Source organism: Rhipicephalus sanguineus, chromosome 8 (assembly GCF_013339695.2).
Source record: "Rhipicephalus sanguineus isolate Rsan-2018 chromosome 8, BIME_Rsan_1.4, whole genome shotgun sequence".
Lineage (NCBI taxonomy): Eukaryota > Metazoa > Arthropoda > Arachnida > Ixodida > Ixodidae > Rhipicephalus > Rhipicephalus sanguineus.
In genome coordinates, this window is record NC_051183.1 from 77,734,146 (window position 1) to 77,756,035 (window position 21,890).

General features: G+C 46.4%; 1 protein-coding gene and 1 long non-coding RNA gene across 2 annotated transcripts in view; one reads left to right on the forward strand and one right to left on the reverse strand.

Annotated features, from left to right (window-relative positions):
* Positions 1-5,177: 5,177 nt before the first annotated feature.
* The window catches only part of LOC119402131 (uncharacterized), a 35,329-nt gene continuing 18,616 nt past the window's right edge, over positions 5,178-21,890 (reverse strand). Inside the window, exons 3-4 of the mRNA XM_037669253.2 lie at positions 6,737-6,988; positions 5,178-5,605 (exon numbers count right to left, since the gene is read on the reverse strand). Coding sequence (XP_037525181.1) covers positions 5,192-5,605; positions 6,737-6,988 — 666 coding nt within the window. The 3' untranslated portion in view covers positions 5,178-5,191. The remainder of the gene's footprint in view (positions 5,606-6,736; positions 6,989-21,890) is intronic.
* Positions 11,544-15,851, forward strand: LOC125759558 (uncharacterized). The gene is made up of 3 exons (XR_007417156.1): positions 11,544-11,873; positions 14,200-14,297; positions 15,702-15,851. It is a non-coding gene; the product is annotated as an uncharacterized LOC125759558 (long non-coding RNA).

The following is a 21,890-nucleotide window of genomic DNA, read 5'->3' on the forward strand; positions in this document are numbered from 1 at the left end:
ATTGAGAATACGCAACAACGGCCATAACCAAAACAAACTCGTTGGCGCAATTTCGATGGCTCGGCCGGGTTGTTGCAATTTCAACGGGTCTCGACTGAAAATCACTCCGCCGCTGCGAACAGAGCGAAAAATTTCCAACATGTTGGTCGCTCGCCGCTGACCGCTGCGGCGAGAGCGATCGGCCGTTTTTTTCGCTGCGAGCGAATTCGCAGGCTCAAAATCGCTCTGTTTTGCGTCATGTGAAACGGCCTTAAGGAAACGCGGTCGCTGCAGCGAGCGAAGGGCCTTCGTGCAGTATATCGCTTCAACGCATGCTGAGCGGTGGGAACACAGGAGGCACAGTGGTATGAGAGCTGTCGATCCCTGTGAAGGTAGGGCGCGTGCGACCGCGCCCGACCGGTCAAAATACGCAGTTCCTGCCTGTGCGATACAGCCACAATTCGGGAACCACCCCATCGGCCTTTCGCGTGACGCAAGACGGCCGAAGCGTTTCCTCTCCGCTTGAGCCGCGATCGTCGGCTGCCCTCGCACGCTTTCACTCGCACATAGAACACACGGCGCGCGGGGCGGCGTTATCGCACTTGGACTTTATAAAGTAACCTCGCGGTGATACTGTATATGTGTTCGCCTGTGCGTTTGTATGTGTGCGTGTATACATACACATGCAAAACTGACAAAAAAAATCGCGGGGGGACCACTATGCCAGTGTAGCTACCAGCAACCCTATCACTCACGTCGCATGCTCCTCCTCGACTGGCGTTGGCAACCTGCGGCGGGTCATCAGCGGCGGCACCCTCGCCAAAGTCCGGACCAGCCCTAGGAACTGCACGTTCTTGGGACTCGTACATTGGCGTGTCTGTGCGGAGAACGAGACGGCGCTGTAGTTGCGGAAGTGGCCACTGAGCGCCGCCGCTGCACGTATGAGGAACGTTATGACAGAGAGTCAGGATATTCACTTAGAAAGACCCGCATCAATCTGTCGTATAAGGCTATAGCATTGGCTCTGTGCGAGCTAGTACGGTAGCTCTTAATGTTGGCGACCGTTTGCGTGGAAGCTACACGCTTCACACAAATGGTCGGCTTAACATACTCCTACGCACGACAGTACATGCCCCATTACTGAAATCTGAGTCGTGCATTGTGTCCCCGCAATGCAATGACATGATAAAAAAGAAAAAAAAAGGCAAAGCAATAAATGTGGTAGCAACAACTTTGAATGTTATAAGAAGCAACACTGCAAGCTCCCTTGGAATCCTACCTAGCGTAACTCAACAAAACGCTGGCATTTTCCGTAGCAATCAAGTATTCTACCCCAGAGCCATGTCAGAACTTGAAAGTCCTTCGGGGAGCGAAACCCTACTAGAAGGACGAGAACGCTTAGCGAAAAAAAGTGGGACATGAAATGGACTCTATACTCGGTGTATAATGAACCCAAATGCGCGGAGCAGAAGAGTTGATCTTGTGCGCCGAACGAATCATGCTGGAATTTCTTCTAGGCAAAAGCCGCGTTGCCGCAAACTTTCACGCACCACGGTGCTGACTACTTACGTGACTAGTGTGCCCAGTCTGCGATGCGAGCTGAAGGAAGCGCTGTAAATACGGAAACTTCGTCGCACGGAGCAATCGCAAAACCCGTCTCGCTTCTCGCTTTCTTCTTCTTCTTCTTTAGACAAGCCAGAAGCTCGGGCGTAGAAGGAGGCTTCGAGTGATGCGAAGTTTTTTAACAGGAAATGTCACTGGAGCCAGCTTCCACTGGAAGACTTGTCTTCGTCGTAGAGAGAGAGAGAGAGAAATAAACTTTATTGTGCGACCAGTCTTGAGCCCAAAGGCTGGCGGCCTCCTCAGTCCAGGTAGCCATGGCTCGCTGCTACCGTCCGAGCCCTGTCTACCAACCATAGTTGGTTCCCGAGGTGCGTCAGCAGCAGAGCCTCCCACTGGTCTTCCCATTGTTCCTCCTCTGGTCGTGCTCTGTTCGGCCCGTTAGAGCTTGATGGTGGTGATGTCACACAACATAATCATCTTAAGTGGGCTGCAAGTGTCCCCCCACCCTCCTTTACTCAGTCGCAACTGTCCGGTCATGGTGTAACGTGTAGGATCATGCAGGTTTTTTATGATAACAGCGGCCGAGGACCCCTGATGTTGTCTTCCCAACGCTACGTCCAGAAAGCCGAATACCATAAAGGCTATTGTGCTGTTTGAAGCAGCACAACCATTGCGAAGCTCGTTTTTTTTTGAGACTTGGTCAATGGGAAAATTCAGCAAAGAGGGGGGGGGGGGGGCGCTGCAGTCAACCTTGGCTTACTCTAAAGGAGAACTCAGCGCACGCCTATGTCAAAGACATAAAGCTGCACGCAGCCAACGATGGAGATCCTGGTCGATAGCGCGACGGTGAAACAATAAAATGTGGAAATACAAACGATGTGAAGAATATTTACCTAAAACGAAACCATAGTCGATGAAATAAATAATGAATATGTATTTATCGAAAACTTAACAAGGCCATATTTCTTGTGTCTCTAACAAGGTTGCAAACAGCACGAAAAAAGTCTCTGTGAATACACGCAAAGGGACATGTGAGAGAATGTCTGTTGAAGGGAATGTTAGACCAAGCTGTCAGAACGAACCTTCTAAATTTATTCTTTGTATCTAAGGCTGTGTTCCAATTCTGGACAGCATCGTAGACAGTCTACGCGGACAGCTTAGAAGATAGCATCGAGCCCATGTTGTGCGAGAAATGGAACGCGTCTAGAAGACGTCTGCGCGACGTGACGCCTCCTCGCGTCGACAAGAAAAAGCTAAGAAAAAAAAAACGTAACAGTTATTTCTTTACCTTTTTTCGTGTTCAAATCTATCAAAAATTGAACGTAGCTCACATTGAGCGCCTGGAAAGGCGTCTGCTGGTGTGCAGAAGACCATACCGGCGACATCAGAGCTATCCGAGCAGTTCGCTGAGCCGCCATCTTGTTTGGACAGCAAAGTAGCCTGCATCGTATTTGTCTCAGATGGCGTCTTTTCGAAGCTGTCTACTTTGCTGGCTACGTAAAAATTGGACTGGGACTTAAGATGGCCGCTGTCCACTTAGCTGTCTATTTAGCTGTCTACGGTAAGTATTGGAACGCACCCTAATATCGCCGGCTAAGATACACAGATAGCTCACCCACTTGTGTGGCACACGAATCAAAGGTTTTCGCTTAGTTATCATCCGCGAAAGTTTGAGGACAAGGCACGTGCGGAGAGCCATATCTTAATATGCCTTCTTCAACTCCTCCTGAACTTAAATTAGAATGTCATATTGATGAGTGATGACTGCGGGTTTATTCAGAGGAGTTGATAATTGCTATGACCAGAGTCTTGGGGTGCTTGTGGACCCATTCGAAATTCAGTCTCTCATCAGAGCAGTTTGTCGGAAGGAGACGTCCGAACACTGCAAAAATCCGCCATCTCGTCGTCTAGAGCCAATCAGAGAGCTTCCAGTCACCCTCTGAGCCAATCAGAGACCGCAAAATGGTGCAGTGGGACAGTGCATTGATAGCACCCTGGAGTACAGTCCTGTTCACATAAGGAGCTCCGTAGAAATGAAAAATCCTTGAACAGGGTGTGTCGCTGAGCTAATGTTTTGCCAAGTGGTCTCGTCTTAATGCTTCCACGATACTAGCGAACACGCACAAAGAGTACACAGAAAGACACAGGACAACCGCTAGTCTTCCTGTGTAGTCTTTGTGCGTGTTCGCTATAGTATTATGGAAGCATTCAGTCAGTACCAACTAGGCCAGCTAAATGCATTAACGGGTCCTGTCTTCAAAGTAGCAACAGTTACAGCCGTGGGCGTCGGCAGGGGGCCGCTCCTGTCGAATACGTTAGCATTACAGATTGTATGCCATATACGTTAGTGTTAGTATGCTAAGGTATTCGACAGGATATTGTGGCATTGTTGCAAGCGAAGTTCCTGGGATTTCACTATTTTCTGCATTCAGCATCAATTTATACATCAATGCACATCAAGCGTGCTGCTACAACTAATTTCATCCTACTAGACAATTCTAAAATTTCCAGCCATGCTGCACCCAATCTTATCCCCAATCATGCGCATCTACGACCACACGTCAACACGTTCTTTATTCAAATGCGGAAACCTCGCGAAGCGTAAAACATCGGAAGCGGGCGTTATTATTCATAGTACTATGTTCTTCTACAAAAAATCGACTTCCTCAGCCACACAGTCGCAAGAGTGACAGTTAAGTGAAAGACACAAATTATAGCTGGATAGTAGGACGCGACAGCTCAAGATTGAATTAGGCTTTCATCAGATGATAAGACCCCGCCTCAATCAAATCCTTGCCCACTCACAAAGAGAGACGCAATGTCTAACAAAACAACAAGCCTATCAAGAAATGATCAGGTCTTCGCAATTGTGCGCCACATAATAATGTACTTGTTGGCAACCGTCTCGCACGTTTGTTGCTATAATCTTGAAAACGTTTGAACGATGAAACAAACAAAAAAACGCAGGAAGTATGCCCGATATCACGATCGTTCCAGTCGACACCCCGGTATCTAGCCTCCTTTATTCAGCTCTGTTCTAAATATTGTCGCTGAGGCACAGTAGTATACAGCACCCCAGTATCGCGAAGAACACTGCAGAACACGATGAAAGCAACAAACGCGCTGTAAACTATACGATACAGATCATCACGAAAACATGTCCCCGCCGCAGAATGAGAGAAACGTATTTCGCATTCGTACGCTTCACGCTGTAAACTTCATTGTCAAGCCAAAAACAGCGTTACAACAAGGGATGGTACATGAAGAAGTCAGACACAGCAAGTGCCATGTCTGGAGCTTCTTTTTGAATCATTCCTCGTCACAGCGCTGTTTTTCTCTGTCCTTATCCTGAACAAGCTATGTCCCGACAGTCAATTTTCCTAAACTTCGTTGTTAAACGCATGAACCGACTAGTGCTTTTCGCCTGATGCAATGCCCATGAACCCCGTTGTGGATATCTTTTTTTTTTTCCTTTTCTGGCTAGTTCCGCGTCCGGCCGAATGCCTTCTTAATCGACCGGGTCGTTCTGCGCTTGCGACCACAGATCTCCAGTGAACTAGCTTCTAGTTCACTGTGAACTTGCTTCTAGTTCAATGTAACAGATGGGCGTGTTCTTTGGTTTTCCTCTGGCCAGTTCCGCGTCCGACCGCTAGGCGTCCAAGTCGGCTGGGTCCTTCTGCGCTTGCGACCACAGGTCGGCGTGCTCCTTGTTCCACTGCGGGAACTTGACCTCACAGACGACGCACGTCGACCAGGCGAGCTCCAGGTGGGGCGCGTACTCTGCCAGGAAGAGGCGCGCCTCGAACGAGTCGATGGCGATACTGACGAGCGCGCGCAGGGCGTCGACGGTCATGCGCAGGTCGCGCTCTTCGAGTCCCATGACCCGCAGCGACCGGTCGGCGATCACCGACAGCCGCTCGAGCTTGGTCAGGTGACCCGCCTTGGGACACGAGGCCTCGCGCAGGAAGCAGAATGACGCGCCTCGGTCCTGGATCGACAGGGAGCGCAAGTTCGGACAGGCGGCCATCAGGCGCCGCAGACCGTTGGGCGGCACGTAGCTCACCTGCGGTACATAGGAGGATGAGGAGGAAGGGAAAGAGGAGTGGGCTTAGATGGGCGTCGAATAAACTGCAATCATTCTGCAGCAACATGCCCTGCCCATGCCCATTAGTTCTTGATTTCGACTAAGATGTCCTTAACACGTACCCGCTTGTTCCCTGACCCACTCTCATGGGCGTCGGCAGGATTTTGTCTTGGGGGGTGCAAACCGGTGTTGAATCGCGGTGGGGGATGGGGGGAGCGCTGGTGTTGCATGGGGAGGATAGGCAAGCAGTGGCGTAGGCAGAAATTTGTTTCAGGGGGAGCGGGTGGGGGGGGGGAGGCACGTCTTTGATGCGACGTGGGGTCCGGGCAGGTAAGTGTGGTCTAGTGTCATTTTGAGATCGGTATCTCATGGGAGAAAACATTTTCCGAGGGGGGGGGGGGGCACGGGCCCGGTGTGCCACTCGCTGGCTACGCCAATGTGGGCAAGTGCCCCTTTGCACCTTATGCCCACTTTGCTCTCTTCAGAGTGGGGAGGGCATGTAGCGCGAAGACAAGATAACCGCTGGTCATTAAGAGTAAGAGACTAGATTCCAGCTGAAGGCAAGCGCGCGAGGGGGAGGCAGAAAGTTAAATGGGCATAAGAGATTAAGCAGATTGCGGGGACAACGTTGTTGCATCAAGCATAGGACTAGGTTGAGTGGCGAAACATGGTAGAGGCATTTGCCCTGCAGTGGGCGTAGTCAGGCTGATGACGGGGATTTGCACCAAGACCCCGGCCGCCCCCTTTTCTTCTTTCGGCGGTCAAGACGTTGTCCTGTTCTACGCAACAGTCTTGAGCATGCATGTGTGGTAGCCTATATATCCACATACAGAGTAACTGCGCTTTCTTGGTGGACGAGCACATATGCCCCTTCCGCCTGCTTGTCCATGTTTTTTTTTTTTTTGACATTGCGTTATACTTTTCTGATGTCTTAACAATGTCATCCAAGGTTTCAGTAATTTACTAAGACAAGTATGCAATGGAGGCTACCAAACGATAGTGACCTCCCTTGCATGAGGGTAGTGGCCTCCCCTGCATGAGACCAGACACTGCTGTCGGCCATGCTCGTACACGTACAAAAATACAATGGCCGAGAGACTTGGAGCTCACCTCTAGCTCCTCTAGTTCGGGTAACGCGTCAGTGCGCAGGTCCAGGTCGCACAGATCGCAGTCGACCAGCCGCAGTCGGCGCAGACGGGCGCAGCTGGTCGCCAGCCCGGTCAGGCTGACGCCCGAGAATGTGCGCAGGCAGAGTGCAGATGGCGAGAACTTGGACAGCACGGCCGAGACGGCGCCGTAGCGACACTTCTTGGGCAACGAACCGTTTACGGGGCAGAACAGCGCCGACAGAGACCGCAGCTCCTGGAGACAAGAGAATCGGCAGCATATTACACTCTGAACATCCGAAGGCAAGGCATAACGACCTGCTGAGTGAGACACATGCGTTAAGTTAAACGTTCTCAATCGACTGCACTGTTACTCCCCGCTCCCCTGATGATTTCTACAACTCACGTGCACTGTCTCCGGTATTAGCCCACGTACTATCGGCGTCAAGTGAAACACGAACAGCTGCAAGCATTATAGCAATGGTATGGTGCGCGTCGTCCACTCATGTCATCACTACTGACAGGCGTGCATTAGGATTGGCGGCACTCAGGGGCGGATCCAGGCGCTTGCTTTGGGGGGGGGGGGGGCGGTTGGTTGTTGGGGGGGGGGAGAGGGGGGGGGGGGGCGTTGCCCAACTTTAAAACTTCACGTTAGTAACCAAATGCTCATTATTTTTGTTCTCAGTTGCATTGCTCAGTGCCATTTCATTATCTAAAATAATATCTCGTAGAAAACCACGTGCAGTTTTGAAAACAATTTATTGACATGGTGGGCATGGTCAAATCTTGTAATATCACAAAAACCTAAAAGTTTACGCAGGAATCTGAGTAATATCGGCGACAAATATGAACACAAGAGAGAATGCAAATCACGCAAGCAGCATTAACCAGCATAGAGCGGCGATTTGTACGTTTACACGAAGTCTCACCGAGCTTTGTACATAGGAAAGTAGAGCGACACTCATCATTCATGAGTCATACACAAGAAGTACAATGAGGTATCTAGAGTGATACAAAACAACTACAATAATGTTTACTAAAAGTAAACATAACTGCATTATACAGGGTTGATGGCAACTTTGAAGAAAACAATTCAAGGGTTTTTAAGGACTTTCAAGCACCTAACGAAGAATTTTCAAGGACTTCAAGCAACACTTGTTGAGATCGTAGAAAAAGGAAACACCAGCTTTTACAGCATGAAGCACATCCTTCATTGCACACAAGCCAAAGTAGGAACATTTTCACAATTAATAGCTAACTAAAGGAATTCTCACCGTTCCTTTTTCGCTCATATTTTTTACACTGTTTTCCACGGGTTTCAGTGTTCTTCTGCTAAGTTGCTTAAACTGATTCACCTCACAATATGGATGTATTGCGTGAGCGCGTGTGCACATGACACATACACAAAATGTGCATTGCCAGCCTTAAAATTTTTTCAACTTATATGTATATAAGACATAATCGCCGCTAATATAACACAAAAACGCAGGAAAAAAACACAAACATGACAACATGGGCAGCACTTGCAACTTATTTTGTGACATTTTAGGGGCAATTATGTCACATATAGCAAGTACCAACTAGGCGATGAACACGTTCACCTGTTGAGCATATATGCCCACACACACACACATATGCAAAGGGGTCGGGCTCCCTTCACTCTCTACTGCCACAAAATAAAATCCTCGTCAACCCTCTGATCAAAAGTAGGCTCGTGCAAACATAACTTTCTAGGCTCAAAGTGAATGGCAATTAGTGTCGAATAATTTTGTAGTGATTTCATATAGTAGCGGGATTTGAATTGTAGTAGGATGCAAACTATATGTGGAAAAATAATTTAAGTTTTAAAATTTCTCATACGTAAGCAATATAAGACGATAATAAAAGGAATGACTGAAGTGCAGAAGTGTGGCTTCGCGCTGGGACGGATTTCCCCTGACAAGGTGGTTTTTTGGCACAGCAGTCCCGTGTTGCAGTGAAACCATCTTTAAAGCGGGTTACATGTGTTAGAATATGTCTGTTCGTTCTTTTTAAATACTTTCAAATTCTAAATTAATGTCATAGCGAATTGGAACCGTGTAATATGAGCTCGATTATTGGCACAGAACTATCCAAAATGCAATTGCTAAAAATTGGCTCAACAAAAGTGTATTGACAAAATTCAAGGACATTTAGGGACCTACAAGAATTTAAGAGTTTTCAAGGCCTTAAAAGTGCTATTTCAAAATTCCAGGGTTTTCAAGGGTTTCAAGGACAGCTACGACCCCTGTAGCATAAGAAAAGGCGGCAATCTTAACCAACAAAACAAAAGTCGGAAAGAAACATGTGCAGCAGAAAAACGATATTTACACACGAATGAATGTGTATATTCGTGATAAAAAGGTTCACAGGTTTGTTAGAAAAGCATGCGGGGTTGGCATCTTCGGCAATTGAGCTTGTAAAGACTCAAACTATGGAGGCTGGTTAAATCACAAGCTCTAACCTTCGCTGTCCGCTACATTTGGTTGCGAACCGCTCAATCACTTTACTCGTGTCAATGGTAATGTCCCTATGAGCATGTAATAATGCCAGCCCAGTCAAACGCTCTTCACCCATTTGAGAGCGCATCCACGTCTTCAGACGTCGTAAAGCAGAAAAAGACCTTTCGGCACTGGCCACACTTACGGGTAGAGTGGCCAGTATCTGAAGAAATGTGTGAATTAAAGGAAAGATTTCCCTGTCGCACGTGTCCAGTGCTCCCGCAGCGGTAGTGGGAACTTCCCTTCCGTCTTCGGCCTCTCGCATCCATTTCTGTCGCCATAAACCTAGCTCAGCTTCAGCCATCTTTGCTGTCGTTGACACATTTGTGCCCATAAAAGCGGAATAGCGCCGAGAAATGTTTGCGAGATACTTTTTGTCGTCTTCTTTTGTGGCGTGACTTTGGGACGGCACAAAAAGAAAAAGTTCGTAGGCACTTTCCGCCTCAACAGTGAATCGCGATTTTAAGTCAGTCAACACATTGTCCAGTAATGGAGCGTAGACTGCCGTCCTATAGTAGCTCTCTACATCAGGCATAGGGGCGTTGCATCTGTACGTCTGTCTTTTAGTAATGCGTGGCGACCGAATCTCTGTTTCCGGTTCATCTGCCAGGACGACGGCGTCCTTGTATAGAGTTGCGAAAATGTTTCGGCAGAGTCCACTCTTCGCTTATCAAGAACAGCCATGGTGTCCACCAATGCGTTCTTGGCCGTTCGGACGTCAATACACTGTCTCTGGAAGAGACGACTGAGCGGAAGCGTATGGGCCAGCATGTCGGCCAAGCAGATAATAGTAACCAGGAATTCGCCGTCTTTTATGGCGGCAAGGAGCGTTTTAGCTTTCGCCGAACTGTGCATTTCAGTCCAAGTGGAGATGCTCTCCAAAGCCTTGGCCACGCTCCCAAGCGAATCACGAAATCTCATAACGTCGTCGTGCCTCTCAATCCATCTCGTTTCGCAAAGACCTTTCAGTTGACCACCAAGGATGGTTTTCAAAACAATATTTCGTTTCGGTGACGCTGTAAAAAAAGAAATCACCTCTTTCATAACACCAACAGCATTTCTAATGGACTGTAGCCTTGATGATTTTGACAGCGACAAGTTTAGTGCGTGGTTGAAGCAAGGACAGTGCACAGCATTGGGTGCCGAGCGTTTAATTTCAGATACAGCGCCACAAATCTGAGAGACCATGACGCTGCAGCCATCGGTACACTCTAAAAACTGAAACTCCTGCAGTGAGAGTTACAGAGCTGTGTTACTCCCACAGATCTCATTATAATCTCTCTCGGGGAGGCGCTTTACTCTCTTTTGGCCAGGAGGAGTGAAAAGGCCTCTCACTCCTCCTGGCGAAAGAGAGTAAAGTGCCTGTTTCACTCCCGCATCTCACGAGAGAGTAAAAGGTTCTTTTACTCTCTTGCCATATAAGAGCTTGTTTCAGAGCTTGTTTTAGTCTTGCAGCTCTCCAAATATATGGAGCTGTAAAGAAAAGTTCGTGCAGTCTAAGATCTTTGGCAATAGCTCAATCGATGAAGTGACGGCGATACATTCCTCGTCAACTTATCGCGACGAAAACCGCTGACACGCACAAAGAATCTGCGATCATAAATGTACGCGATTATACTCACACGTACGCACACTCTGAGTCAGGTCCTAGTTATAAACTGACTAGAGCGTACGCAATAAAATGCTGTGGACAGAAAGCCCGAGAAAAAAAAAGAAAAAAAAGGGGGGGGGGGACTCTTACGTTTCGCCTTTAAAACGCGACAGCGATATCCGTACACACGCATGCGCGCGCGCGCGCGCGCGCGCACACACACACACACACACACACACACACACACACACACACACACACACACACACACACACACACACACACACACACACACACACACACACTCACACACACACTATCGCCTTCTCAATCGCGTTAGCTTGCCTTAGCTTCTCGTTGGAGACGTGTACACAGTGCCGCAAGAAAAGCCAAAGTGCAAACGCCCTCTCTCTCTCTTTGCATCTACCTCGAATTTTCGCTCACGACCAAGTTCCAACGCTGCTCTTTCGCTCAGAACCAATGACGCCGACGCCGCCGACACCGGAATTTCTGCGCAACGAGCTCCTTGACGCTCTCGCGTCAAAAAAAAAAAAAAGATATATATAAACGCGACTTCCTTCAAGCGGCCGCTAAACGGGAGGGCTGTTACATGAGGCGCCGAGAGAGAAATACGATAGCGCAACTTTACGACGCATGTGCGAGCGAGGAAAGACAAATTAAAAAAAAACACACACACACACCGACGCGCACACCAGGAGAGGAGAAGCGCGCGTGCTACAGTCGAAGTCTCGCCGTCGCCCGTCGCTGCCTTCGCCATTTTCTTCCGTTGCCCGGTCATCGAAGTTTCCGAATCGCTCAGCTGTGTCGGCTGTGCGTGCCCGTGTCCTGTGTGTGCGCGACTGTGATCTCAACGCTGGACGTGAACGGCATTTAGCGACGGCAGTGCAACATCCTGTGCTGTGAGCGTGTTCGCGTTGGTTTCATGATGGTCTGGAGACTCAAGCGAGCTTGCACCTTCGTGTATGCGTGTTCGGCCAGCACCTGGTTAGGCACAGTCGGAAATGCGAACGGTAAGTGGTGTTTCTGTGTTCTCAGTTTTGCGTCGCTCACGTGTGTAGTCCTGCACAGTGTGTCGCGTGGAAAGCACAATAAAAAGCAGAATGGAAAAGCATTACGCGCATATACGTGTGATGCCTGATGCGCGTTTAAAAGCTTTTGTGAAGGCACACGCTTCGCACGGCCTGTCTATCAAAGAGCGCGTACGCCTCAATGAAGACAATTTGTGCTATATAATTTCTTTGCTTGCCATAAAGCCTGAGTGCGGCAGCGTGCTTTCAGAAAATATAAACAAGCGAGAGACCGCGGTTATCACTCCGTCATGTGTGCATTAAGGCTAGCTTTTGTTTTCATTTGGTGCAGTTGAAGTTGTCAGCCTCGGTTGTACGATGGTTGCGGTCAGGGGCGCAGCCAGAAATTTTTTTCAGAGGGGGTTCAACCATACTTTATGTATGTTCGTGCGTGCGTTTGTATGTTTGCGTGCCTATATACGCAAGCAAAACTGAAAAATTTCGGGGGGGGGGGGGGTTGAACCCCCCCAACCCCCCCTTGGCTACGCCCCTGGTTGCGGTGCTCGATTGCCGACCCGGAAGTCGCGGCTTCGATCTCGGCCGCGGCGGTAGCATTTCGGTGGAGGCGAAACGCTAAACGCCTGTGTACTCTGCGTTGTCAGTGCACGTTAAAGAAAAATAGATGGACGAAACTTCCGGAGCCCTTCGTTGCGCCCTTCACGTTTTTAGAAAAACGCCTATTTTCATAATTCACTTTCGGTAAAACACCCCCCTCCATCAGAATTTCGCTCCCCCCCCCCCTTCCCCTGTGGCTACCGGCCTGGCTTACGCTATTCCAAAACTCCCTAATATTAGTAAGTGGGAATACTTTTCGATAACAATTTTGCATTGCGCACTTTGTTCGTCTTTAAGACAAAAAAAGAAACAGCATACCATAGGGTAATTACGTCATTAGGTTGGACTGGATCGAATAATTATGCTGCAGAGATATGATTATGGCCATACTATGTGAAAGTTGTCTGCTAAGTGACAGCTTTTATGGTGAAGCACGCGCATTTTACGATATTGTCACTTAATTCGTGACCATTTCGTGACATTAGTGACATCTTGAACTCTCCTGGATTTCATGCGAATATTCTCATCGAGTTCAAGATGTGTGAGGTGTGCCAGGCTTATTCAGTCACATCAGTGCAAGTCAGCTCAATGCAATACTTATGGCAGAGGGACAATCATTTAAAAAATGTGACTCTCATAAGACTATTATGAAGCTTTGAAGCAAGGCTAAGCAGCCATTAAACATTATCACATTTTAAAAATCTAATGTTCAGCAAGGACAGAACACCTTTCGTCATTTATTATGGTTTACTTCTGTAAGTCTTATGTAAGCTTCCTACCTTCATGCTTCTTGATGAATGTAAATATTGTGTTTAGTGCAGCACCAGAAGTAGTAGACAATGGCGCGCAGATCACCAGATGACTCTATCGCAAATTCTCAAAGGATGTGCTGTTGTGCACCTTCTCCGTGCTTTATCGTGCTTTGCTTGGAGCTCTTTCATTAGAATGATACACGGCAAACAACTTAATTTATCAGAAACTCAAATGCTGTGTTTTTGACGAAATTGTAAGTGTGGAGTGAACTTGAAACCGCAAGTACTTGCTTTCTAGTCTTGCACAGGCAGTGAAATTTGTGGTTGGCTGTTGTTGTAGGTTATGTTGGCTGTAGGTTGGCTGTAGGTTATGAATGTTTGTGCAGTTGGCAACACTACACTACTGAACTTGATGTGTATATATGTAAATGCTGCAAGACTTAAAATGAAGGAAGGAAAGAAAGAAATAGATGGGGAAGACAGGCAGGTTAGCCACTTCTTAAACTGGCTGGCCATGCTGTGCAAAGGAAGAGGGTACGAGGAATAAAGGATAATACAAAAGAAACTTTACAGAAAAAGAACAAAACAGGAGAGTATGGTGCCTCGTAAAGTCTGTCTCTAAGCTCACTTTTGCATAAGAAGCACAGCAGCACTTTCAATGCTAACATCAAACGGGAGCAGCAGTGAAACAGCTCTGGAATCTGTTTTCCCTGAGATAAAAAAAAAAACCCTTTATCTACCTGCCAGTTTTGTATTATGTACTGAATTAGTTCTTGGTGTTCGAGTGCATTAGGATAATAAATTTAGAGTTAAAAGATTGTTAGATTGTTTCATGCATGGACGTCTAACTGAATTTATGCCGGTTATCTGAATTGGGTATTGGTGTGCTTTACAGCTGTTTAGTGCAGCATGAAATAGTGAGTCACTGCAAAAAATCTGTACATTTCTCTTTTTCTTTGCAGATGGTGCTCAAGATGGCACATGCAACGCTATGCAGCTGTGGACACCAGCAGCTTGATAAGAACTCTCGAAGCTCATCTGGATGCTTCACAGAACCTGGGTTGGTAGCAGCAATCTCGTTAGGACAGAGTGATCAAATAGAATCCATTTCTGAATTGTGCAATGCATCCCTGTGTTTAATGAAGCAAGTCATTGATACATTGGAAACATTGAGAGTATCACTATTTTGAGTCCAATTTCATGGTAGCTCTTATCTCAGTCATCCGATACAGTATACAGAATATGCACCTGCACTCTGTCACGCCTATAACACTATATTGAACTTATAGTGGAGTGCCTCGATAATAGACACCTGTGGCATGATAGTGACTGTATTGTGAGGGATTCATAGTGTTCCTGGCGAAATGGTCAGTACTTATGTAACGGCAGTGCTAAGAAGACAAGGACAAGAAAGTGCACAGCACAAGCGCTTACTCACAACTGAAAGCTTTATTGCTTCAGCAGAAAATGTATACCTAAAGTTGAACCTCGCCTATTACCCGCCAACTAGCTCGCATTCCCGTTTTGCTTCAAACGGTCAGTATTGTGATGCGTTACCTTAACAATGAAGTGGCATGTACATCGACATACATTGAAGCTCACCAGCGCATTGTTATTATGGTGTTTAACTTTATTTTTGTATTCGGTAGTTGCAAAACCGTTCACAAATTTGCGACAAAATGTTAGTCCTGTTGTGAGTCACAACAGGACTAACATAGGATGGGCTGCATGCGCCTTGTGATTTAAGTTATCACTGTTAGGAAAATTTTTACATTCATTTCCACTTGATAGTTATATTAATTGGTTGTCTAGTTTGTGTTGGCTAGGGGAGATTTAAGGTAATAGCAAGCAGTAAGCAGCATAGAAAATTTTCAGTGTGCACGCATTTCATAGTTGGCAGAAGCAGGATGGTGCAGTGCTTACAGGCAGGCGCTATGTGCACTGCTGGTTTAGTCCGAAGTGCTGTGAGAAAGACATCTAGATGCTGCTTTGGCATAAACAGAGTTTGATATTTAAATGTAAATTAAAAAATCGACGCTGTCCACTGTGGCATGCCTCATAAGTACTATATATCTATATTTTGTCCCGTCTAGCCTAGGGAGAACTTGCACTAAGTTTTGAGGATAAATGAATTATTTTTGTAATAGGAGTTGCCTCCACAAAACAACAAGCAACACTGCACACTAGCTATTGTACCTTGTTCTCTTGCTAGGTGTATAAAAACATGGCAGCAAAACATGGACAAGCAAATGAGCCTCGTCTTTATTATAATGCTGCGTCTTTCTAGATATTACAAGAATGAAAGTGTGCTGCACACTCATTGCACATCTCACAAGAAAATACTTGGCAGCTTCTTAATTTTGTATTTTTGTGTTTTTTCGGAAAAGTCGTAAGAGAAGTCAAGTGGGTATTTTGTATGGATGCAGGAAGCTTAATGGACTTCTTTGCTTGATATCTTTTTCAGGAAGACTGAACACTTTTGGCAAAACAGCAACAGTTCTGGCCCATCTGTTTGTCTACAAGACGGTCTCTTCCGTGAACACTCCTGTGCCTTACAGTATACTATAGTGATGATCTTGTACATCTCTCTGTATTTAGGATTGTCAGCACATGGACTGCTGCACTGTGTTATGCACGGTGCCGAGTCCAAAATTGCCAATAACAGTGTGCATTTGAAAATTTTACATGGTTTGAAAAGATGCTGAATGTTAACGCATTTAATTTACTGAGCATGGTTCTTGACTGTTTTACAGCCATTATTTATTCCCTGTTCAATTTTTATTCAACCTCATGGCATGTCCAGTCCTTGGCTCTAATGTGCCAAGCCACCACCAGTATTGATGGGCAATTTTTAATTCAAAGCATGTTATTGCCTAACTCCGAGGTAACTTTCCTGTCACGGTATTCGGATTACTTTTCAATGTGGTACTTCTGCACGAGCCATAAATTGAGCTGTTGAAGGTGATGAAGAACCAATTTTCCGGTCGAATTGGATGGTACTAGCTGGCATGTAAATATTGTAAGCATTGGTCTACTACCTATGCATAATAATACGGGTGAATAGGGTTGCGAAATAATGCCATGTTCCCAAGCTTAACCTTATAAATTTACATCATTTCTTAAAAATATGTCAATAAAGGCGACTGTGTTTACAAACCTTGGCAGGTGGATCTATGGTCGACACCACAGGTCTTTATACAAAAAATTGAACTGCACAATCATGTGTAACATGTTTTCATGCCTGAGGGCAAACTAATGCAATATACAAGAAAAATGGTACACCACCATGCCTAAGTGTTGCAAGCCTTTATTACTTATCGAGTTGCCTTCATGTGTAAGCAGACACCAAGTTCTCTGTGCATCAGGGGCATAGGCAGAAGTTTTTTTCGGAGGGGGGGGGGAGGGGGGTCGTCTCCTTGATTTGAAGTGGGAGCCGGGCAGGCAGATGTGTTCAGTTGTCATTTTGGGCTCTGTATGCCATAGCAAAAAAAAATTTTGAGGGGGGGCGGGCGAGGGAGGCCCGGTGTGCCCCCCTCGCTACGCCACTGCTGTGCATGCCATCTCATTGGATTGTACTTGCATACTGGCATTTCGAAGTATATGTGTCTTGCTTTGTGATGAATTTTCGAACTATACTTTCATAATATTTTACTGCTGTGAATTAGTGCTCAGGTTGCATTGTGTATGTTGTTTTATCTGTTCACTAATGAGCATAGGATCTGTGGTAGATGAAAATGTATAATTTACATTGACATTGTGAATGTTATTGTTTTGATTCTAATAAAGTGCTACAACCAGCATTTATTGTATCATTTGAAGTTTTAAGAATTTGTAATGCATTCAAACAAAAAAGTCCTTGTACATGTAAAAGAAATTGTTCAGGCTCTGATATATAGGTCGTGGTTCTCAGCCATGGATGTTTTGGAGACCCCTTGTGGACTGGTGGAAGTGATGAGGGACCCCTTGCAGTGAGAAGTAAGGAGGGGGGGGTGAGGGCTTATAAATTAGCACAACATGCAGCGTGAAATAGGTGCCTTGCGTTTCTCCGTGGCAAAGAATGGTCTAACTAAAGTGCCACGCCAATTCAATCTTAACAGCTTGTCACTAAGTTGTGCGATCTGCCGCCACATTTCAGCTGTTTCTCACTACGCTTTCTCTTCAAATATGCAAGCCTGGAAAAGCACATGTGGTAGAAAATTGCAGTAAAAGCTTTACAGCCATCTCATGGAAAGCATAAGTCAGCTCCGCCGCAATTCATAACCGTTATGCGGTGAAGCAAAACAAAAACTAGTGGGGGCCGCTGTCATTGGACATATTGTTTCTTCAAAAAAGGCGTATTTTCTTTTTTGTTCGAAGATGCGTTTCGTGGACCCCCAGAAATGGCTTCGCTGACCCCCCCCCCCTCACTTCTTGAGAACCACTGCATGCTACACATAATGCTTGCATTACTAGATGGGTTTAACCGATGATTGTTGCAAAACATCGTGCAAATAAGCGACAGGCAGTAAACGGAAACAGATCAACTGTGATCGAACATTGATGGGTTGATCATTTATCAATGGTCGCATAATTTGTAGATTTGAAATCAACTACAGGTACACGAGGTAGTAGGAGTGCACATGGCACCCACTTTTTTCAGTTTTTATTTATCTGCTGCACTCATGTTCGTGCTATGTGTAATCATGAATCACGAAAAAGTCAAGTTGTGTCGTGCGGTGACAAAAGTATCCTAATTAAAATGACACCTTATTTTCTGAAGAACAGCTGTTTCACTGAGGCATACAATAATGACTTTTTTTTTTTTTAATAGGTACTGCACAATCTCTTCAGGAGTAGTGCCAACTACACGCGGACGTTCGCAATACAGAGGCGCAACAGTATTATCTTTTATTTATTTTAAGGGAGACATGTCACTCGCGAATTAATGGACATCGTGCTTAACCTTGGTGGACGCCTTCGACATACATTTTAACGGCGGCGTGATACGGAAGAGTAAAGGTTACTTAGTAAAAGGTAGCCAGTCTCCGGGTATAAAAGCAATTAAATACTGACTATGACTAATTCAGAAGCACTGTATGTCGTGCTTCAGCGCGCGTAAGTGCTCATCACGCAAATATTCGTCTAACTGCTCAGAGGTGCCGCTGACCCTGCGTGCAGATCGCAACAGCACCTACACGCGCAATAAATGCACATGCTTGTATAGGTGCACGCTAAAATACCCTTGGAACTCTGACATCGACGTATGTAACAAAAATATGCGACATATGATGGTCTTCGAACAGCTGAGAACGCACTGCCGACACTTGCAGCTCGCGGCAAAAATAACCAAAACTGCTCCAACAGCACACGCTCGTAGAATACACATACGTGAGTTTCGCTATCTAAAGGTACTTTTCACGCCGGTATGAGCAAATTTTTGGGCGAGCGAGACATCCACGATGTATGGTGAACACACAAAAAACACACGTTTATCATTTCTCTTGCGGCACGACAAACGACGAACAGAAGTCGGAGCTGAAGGTGCTAACGGTGGCCTTCGTGAGTTCATGGCGCCGCGCTAACTATTTACGAACCGAATCCACGCGCAAACACACGCCGGTGATGCAAAAAAAGCAGCAGCAAGCTCCGTCCTCGCGTTGCAAACCACTTTGTAAATATATAAGGCCGTGAAAAGTCAACGAAGCATGCGGTGGCTCTGTGGCGTAGTGATAAGAGTGTCTGCTTGCGGTGCTTGTGGTCATGAGTTCGATTCCTGTGTCGTGTGCGATTTGTATGTGTTGTCCTATGTGCGTGTTTACATTGATGTCCATTTTCTAATTACCCCTAGAGATAAGCATTACAGAAGTTATTCCGTGAAACGCTGTTAGAGTGCCAAAATTTTTCTTTTTCTCAGCCGCTTTGTGTGCCGTAGCTGCCGCCACGTCGTTGCGCCAGCTATGGAGGATAAAAACAACTAACCGACACATAATGTATGACCTTCGAGATTCCGGGATTGTCACTCGCTAAGCCTACATCGTTGATTATTTGAGTATGGCTCTCGAAAACGGTGCCGAATCGACACGAATACCTTGCTGTCGAAGCTTAAGGACGTGAACCGAAAGCAAATAAAAGCATCAGTTCGGCGATAATGAGCGACAGAGCGTGCGACGGCCACTTGATAGATTCGAGGTGGGCGGCTATCGCTTTCGGCGGCGCGGCCATGTTTACCGGGCGTGCGTATGCGCAGTTCACACCTGGTATTCCGGTGCAGAGCATTTTGCGTATTGCGGTGTGCCGGACAGACTAAAATCCTCTAATGTATGCGTTTCGGTTGCGAGCGCTCTACGTGTTTTGGTTGCGTGAATGTGTGCGCGTATGAATGTGCCATTTTCTGTGCTCGATTAATTTTATTTCAAAGCTGTTTCAACGTGATAGCTTTACTCCCTCGGAGGAGTGCTTTCACTCTATCGCAGACGGAGTACTGTACTCCATGAGGAGGCGTTGAATCACTCCCTGTCTAGAGGGAGTTGTTTCACCCCAGAAAAGGGAGTGCCCAGCGGGACAAGCCAAAACTCTCATAAAGGGAGTGCCCCGACGCCCTTTGTTTTAAGAGTGTACCTATACCAACGCACTTTTCGAGATCAACTCCTAATGCCTTCAGTGCCTTAATAACTTGTTGCCCGAGCGTTATTCCTGTCACAACGGGCTCACTTATGCCAGAGCCAACAGCCGTGCTACCAATATCACTACGAATGTCTACGAACTGTACGAAGTCTTCTCGAATGACGTTGTTGTGGACATATCGCAGAACAAGACACAATTGTGACATATGAGCAACGTCAGTAGTTTCATCAAACATAACACTGTACATGCCGGATTCTTGTACCTGTTGAATTATCATAGAAAGCACTTCTTCCGCACAGCACGTGATTAGTTCATTCTGGGTTGTCTTGCTTATATATGTTGCCCGAGATGACGCATTGGCGAGATGCCTCTCGAGTTCCTTGTCACCACTGGAGACCCGAAAGCGCAATAGTTCACGAAAGTTTCCCTCGTTAGCGACTGGTGAAGCCTCTTGTGAGTTGTCGAGAAGCGAGCCATCGTCTCTATGTCCACGAAGCGGTATGCCTTGACGCCCTAGAAATATGATGCTTTCTATGATGGGTATCAGACGGTTTCTATTCTCAGTCACTTGAAGTAGACGCTGTTTGGACACTTGGTTCGCGACATCTCTTTCCGGTGCACCAGCACAAGCAAGAAAGTTTTTTGCGGCTTCCACTGATTCCTTGTGGTATCTGGTGGCTTCATGCCGAGGAAGATCGCCATCCTTGCCTAGTAGCCTCGCAAATGTCCTGAGCGGTCTCGTCACAAGTTTCTGAAGTGGAACATTTCTTTGGTAGCCTCCAACGGCGCCTGTTGCGAACAATGCGCAGTATTTGCAATATAGACCTTTCTGACTGTTCGACAGAACAAGCCACTTAAATTTAAGCAAATGTGCACTGCTCAAATATCTTTTTTCCTCTTTGCCCCCTTTCTTGTGGATGGAGTGCGGGAAGCTATAATTTTGTGGCGGCTGCCAATGGGACTCCAGCAAACACCTCTTGGAGAAGTTGTCAACTTGCTTTTCCACGAAGTTTGCAATGTCCAAAGAACCCGACACCATGGCAGTGCCTCCACTGTCGCTGGCTGTCAAGAGCGTGGCGTCCGATCTTTTGCTTTCGTGTTCGGCATTCTGCATGCAGACAACATTCGCATCAATCTCATCTACGTGCAACGAAGGAGCGGGGAATGGAGTCTCCGTACGACTGGCTTGAGAGTCTTCTTGGCGAGTCTTCTTGGCAGCTGGACGGAAGAAACTGTCGATCGTTTTAGTACTCGCCCGCTTCATTCTTCACAGTAACTGTAAAAAGAAAGGAAATTCGCACTAAACGTTTTTCACTATCGAAGAAAAAGATGTAGGCAAAACAAAGCTGAATTTTTTTTTCAACATTTCTTTTGGAATGGTTTCAGAAGTGCAGATAAGAAATTGTAAAACAGTTTTCATTTTCAAACGGTACAAATGATTACACAAACGTACAAAATCGTTTGCAAGCGTGGTAGCAATACAAGAAACGAATAGAGCGTTTTAGAAAATTACGGTAATACCATGCCATATATGGTACAGTATTACCGCACCACTCCTCCTTTCTAGCTCGTTGTGTTTTTGCAGCTCCCCGTACCAGTTACTGTGCGTCCCCCGAACAACAGGTTCCTCCTTCACCATACAAAGACTGAGAGGCAGCACTTAGGCGTGACAATTTCATAGTCATTTTTGAAGAAAAGCATTTGTAGAGCTGATGTACCCTCACTGGAATTAGGAGCGGCAAATGCACAAGAGAGAAAGGAGGAGTGGTGCGGTAATACCGTACCGTATAGGGCACGGTATTAGCGTAACTTGCTAAAAACACTAATAGAGCGTTTTAGCAAGTTACTGAAATACGGTACGCAAATCGGTAAGGCAGTATGGTAGCGTTCCTCCTTTCCCGCTGGTTCTTTTGCCGCTCCCCGTTCCAGTGACAGTGCGTAGCAAGTTACTGAAATACGGTACGCAAATCGGTAAGGCAGTATGGTAGCGTTCCTCCTTTCCCGCTGGTTCTTTTGCCGCTCCCCGTTCCAGTGACAGTGCGTACCCCAA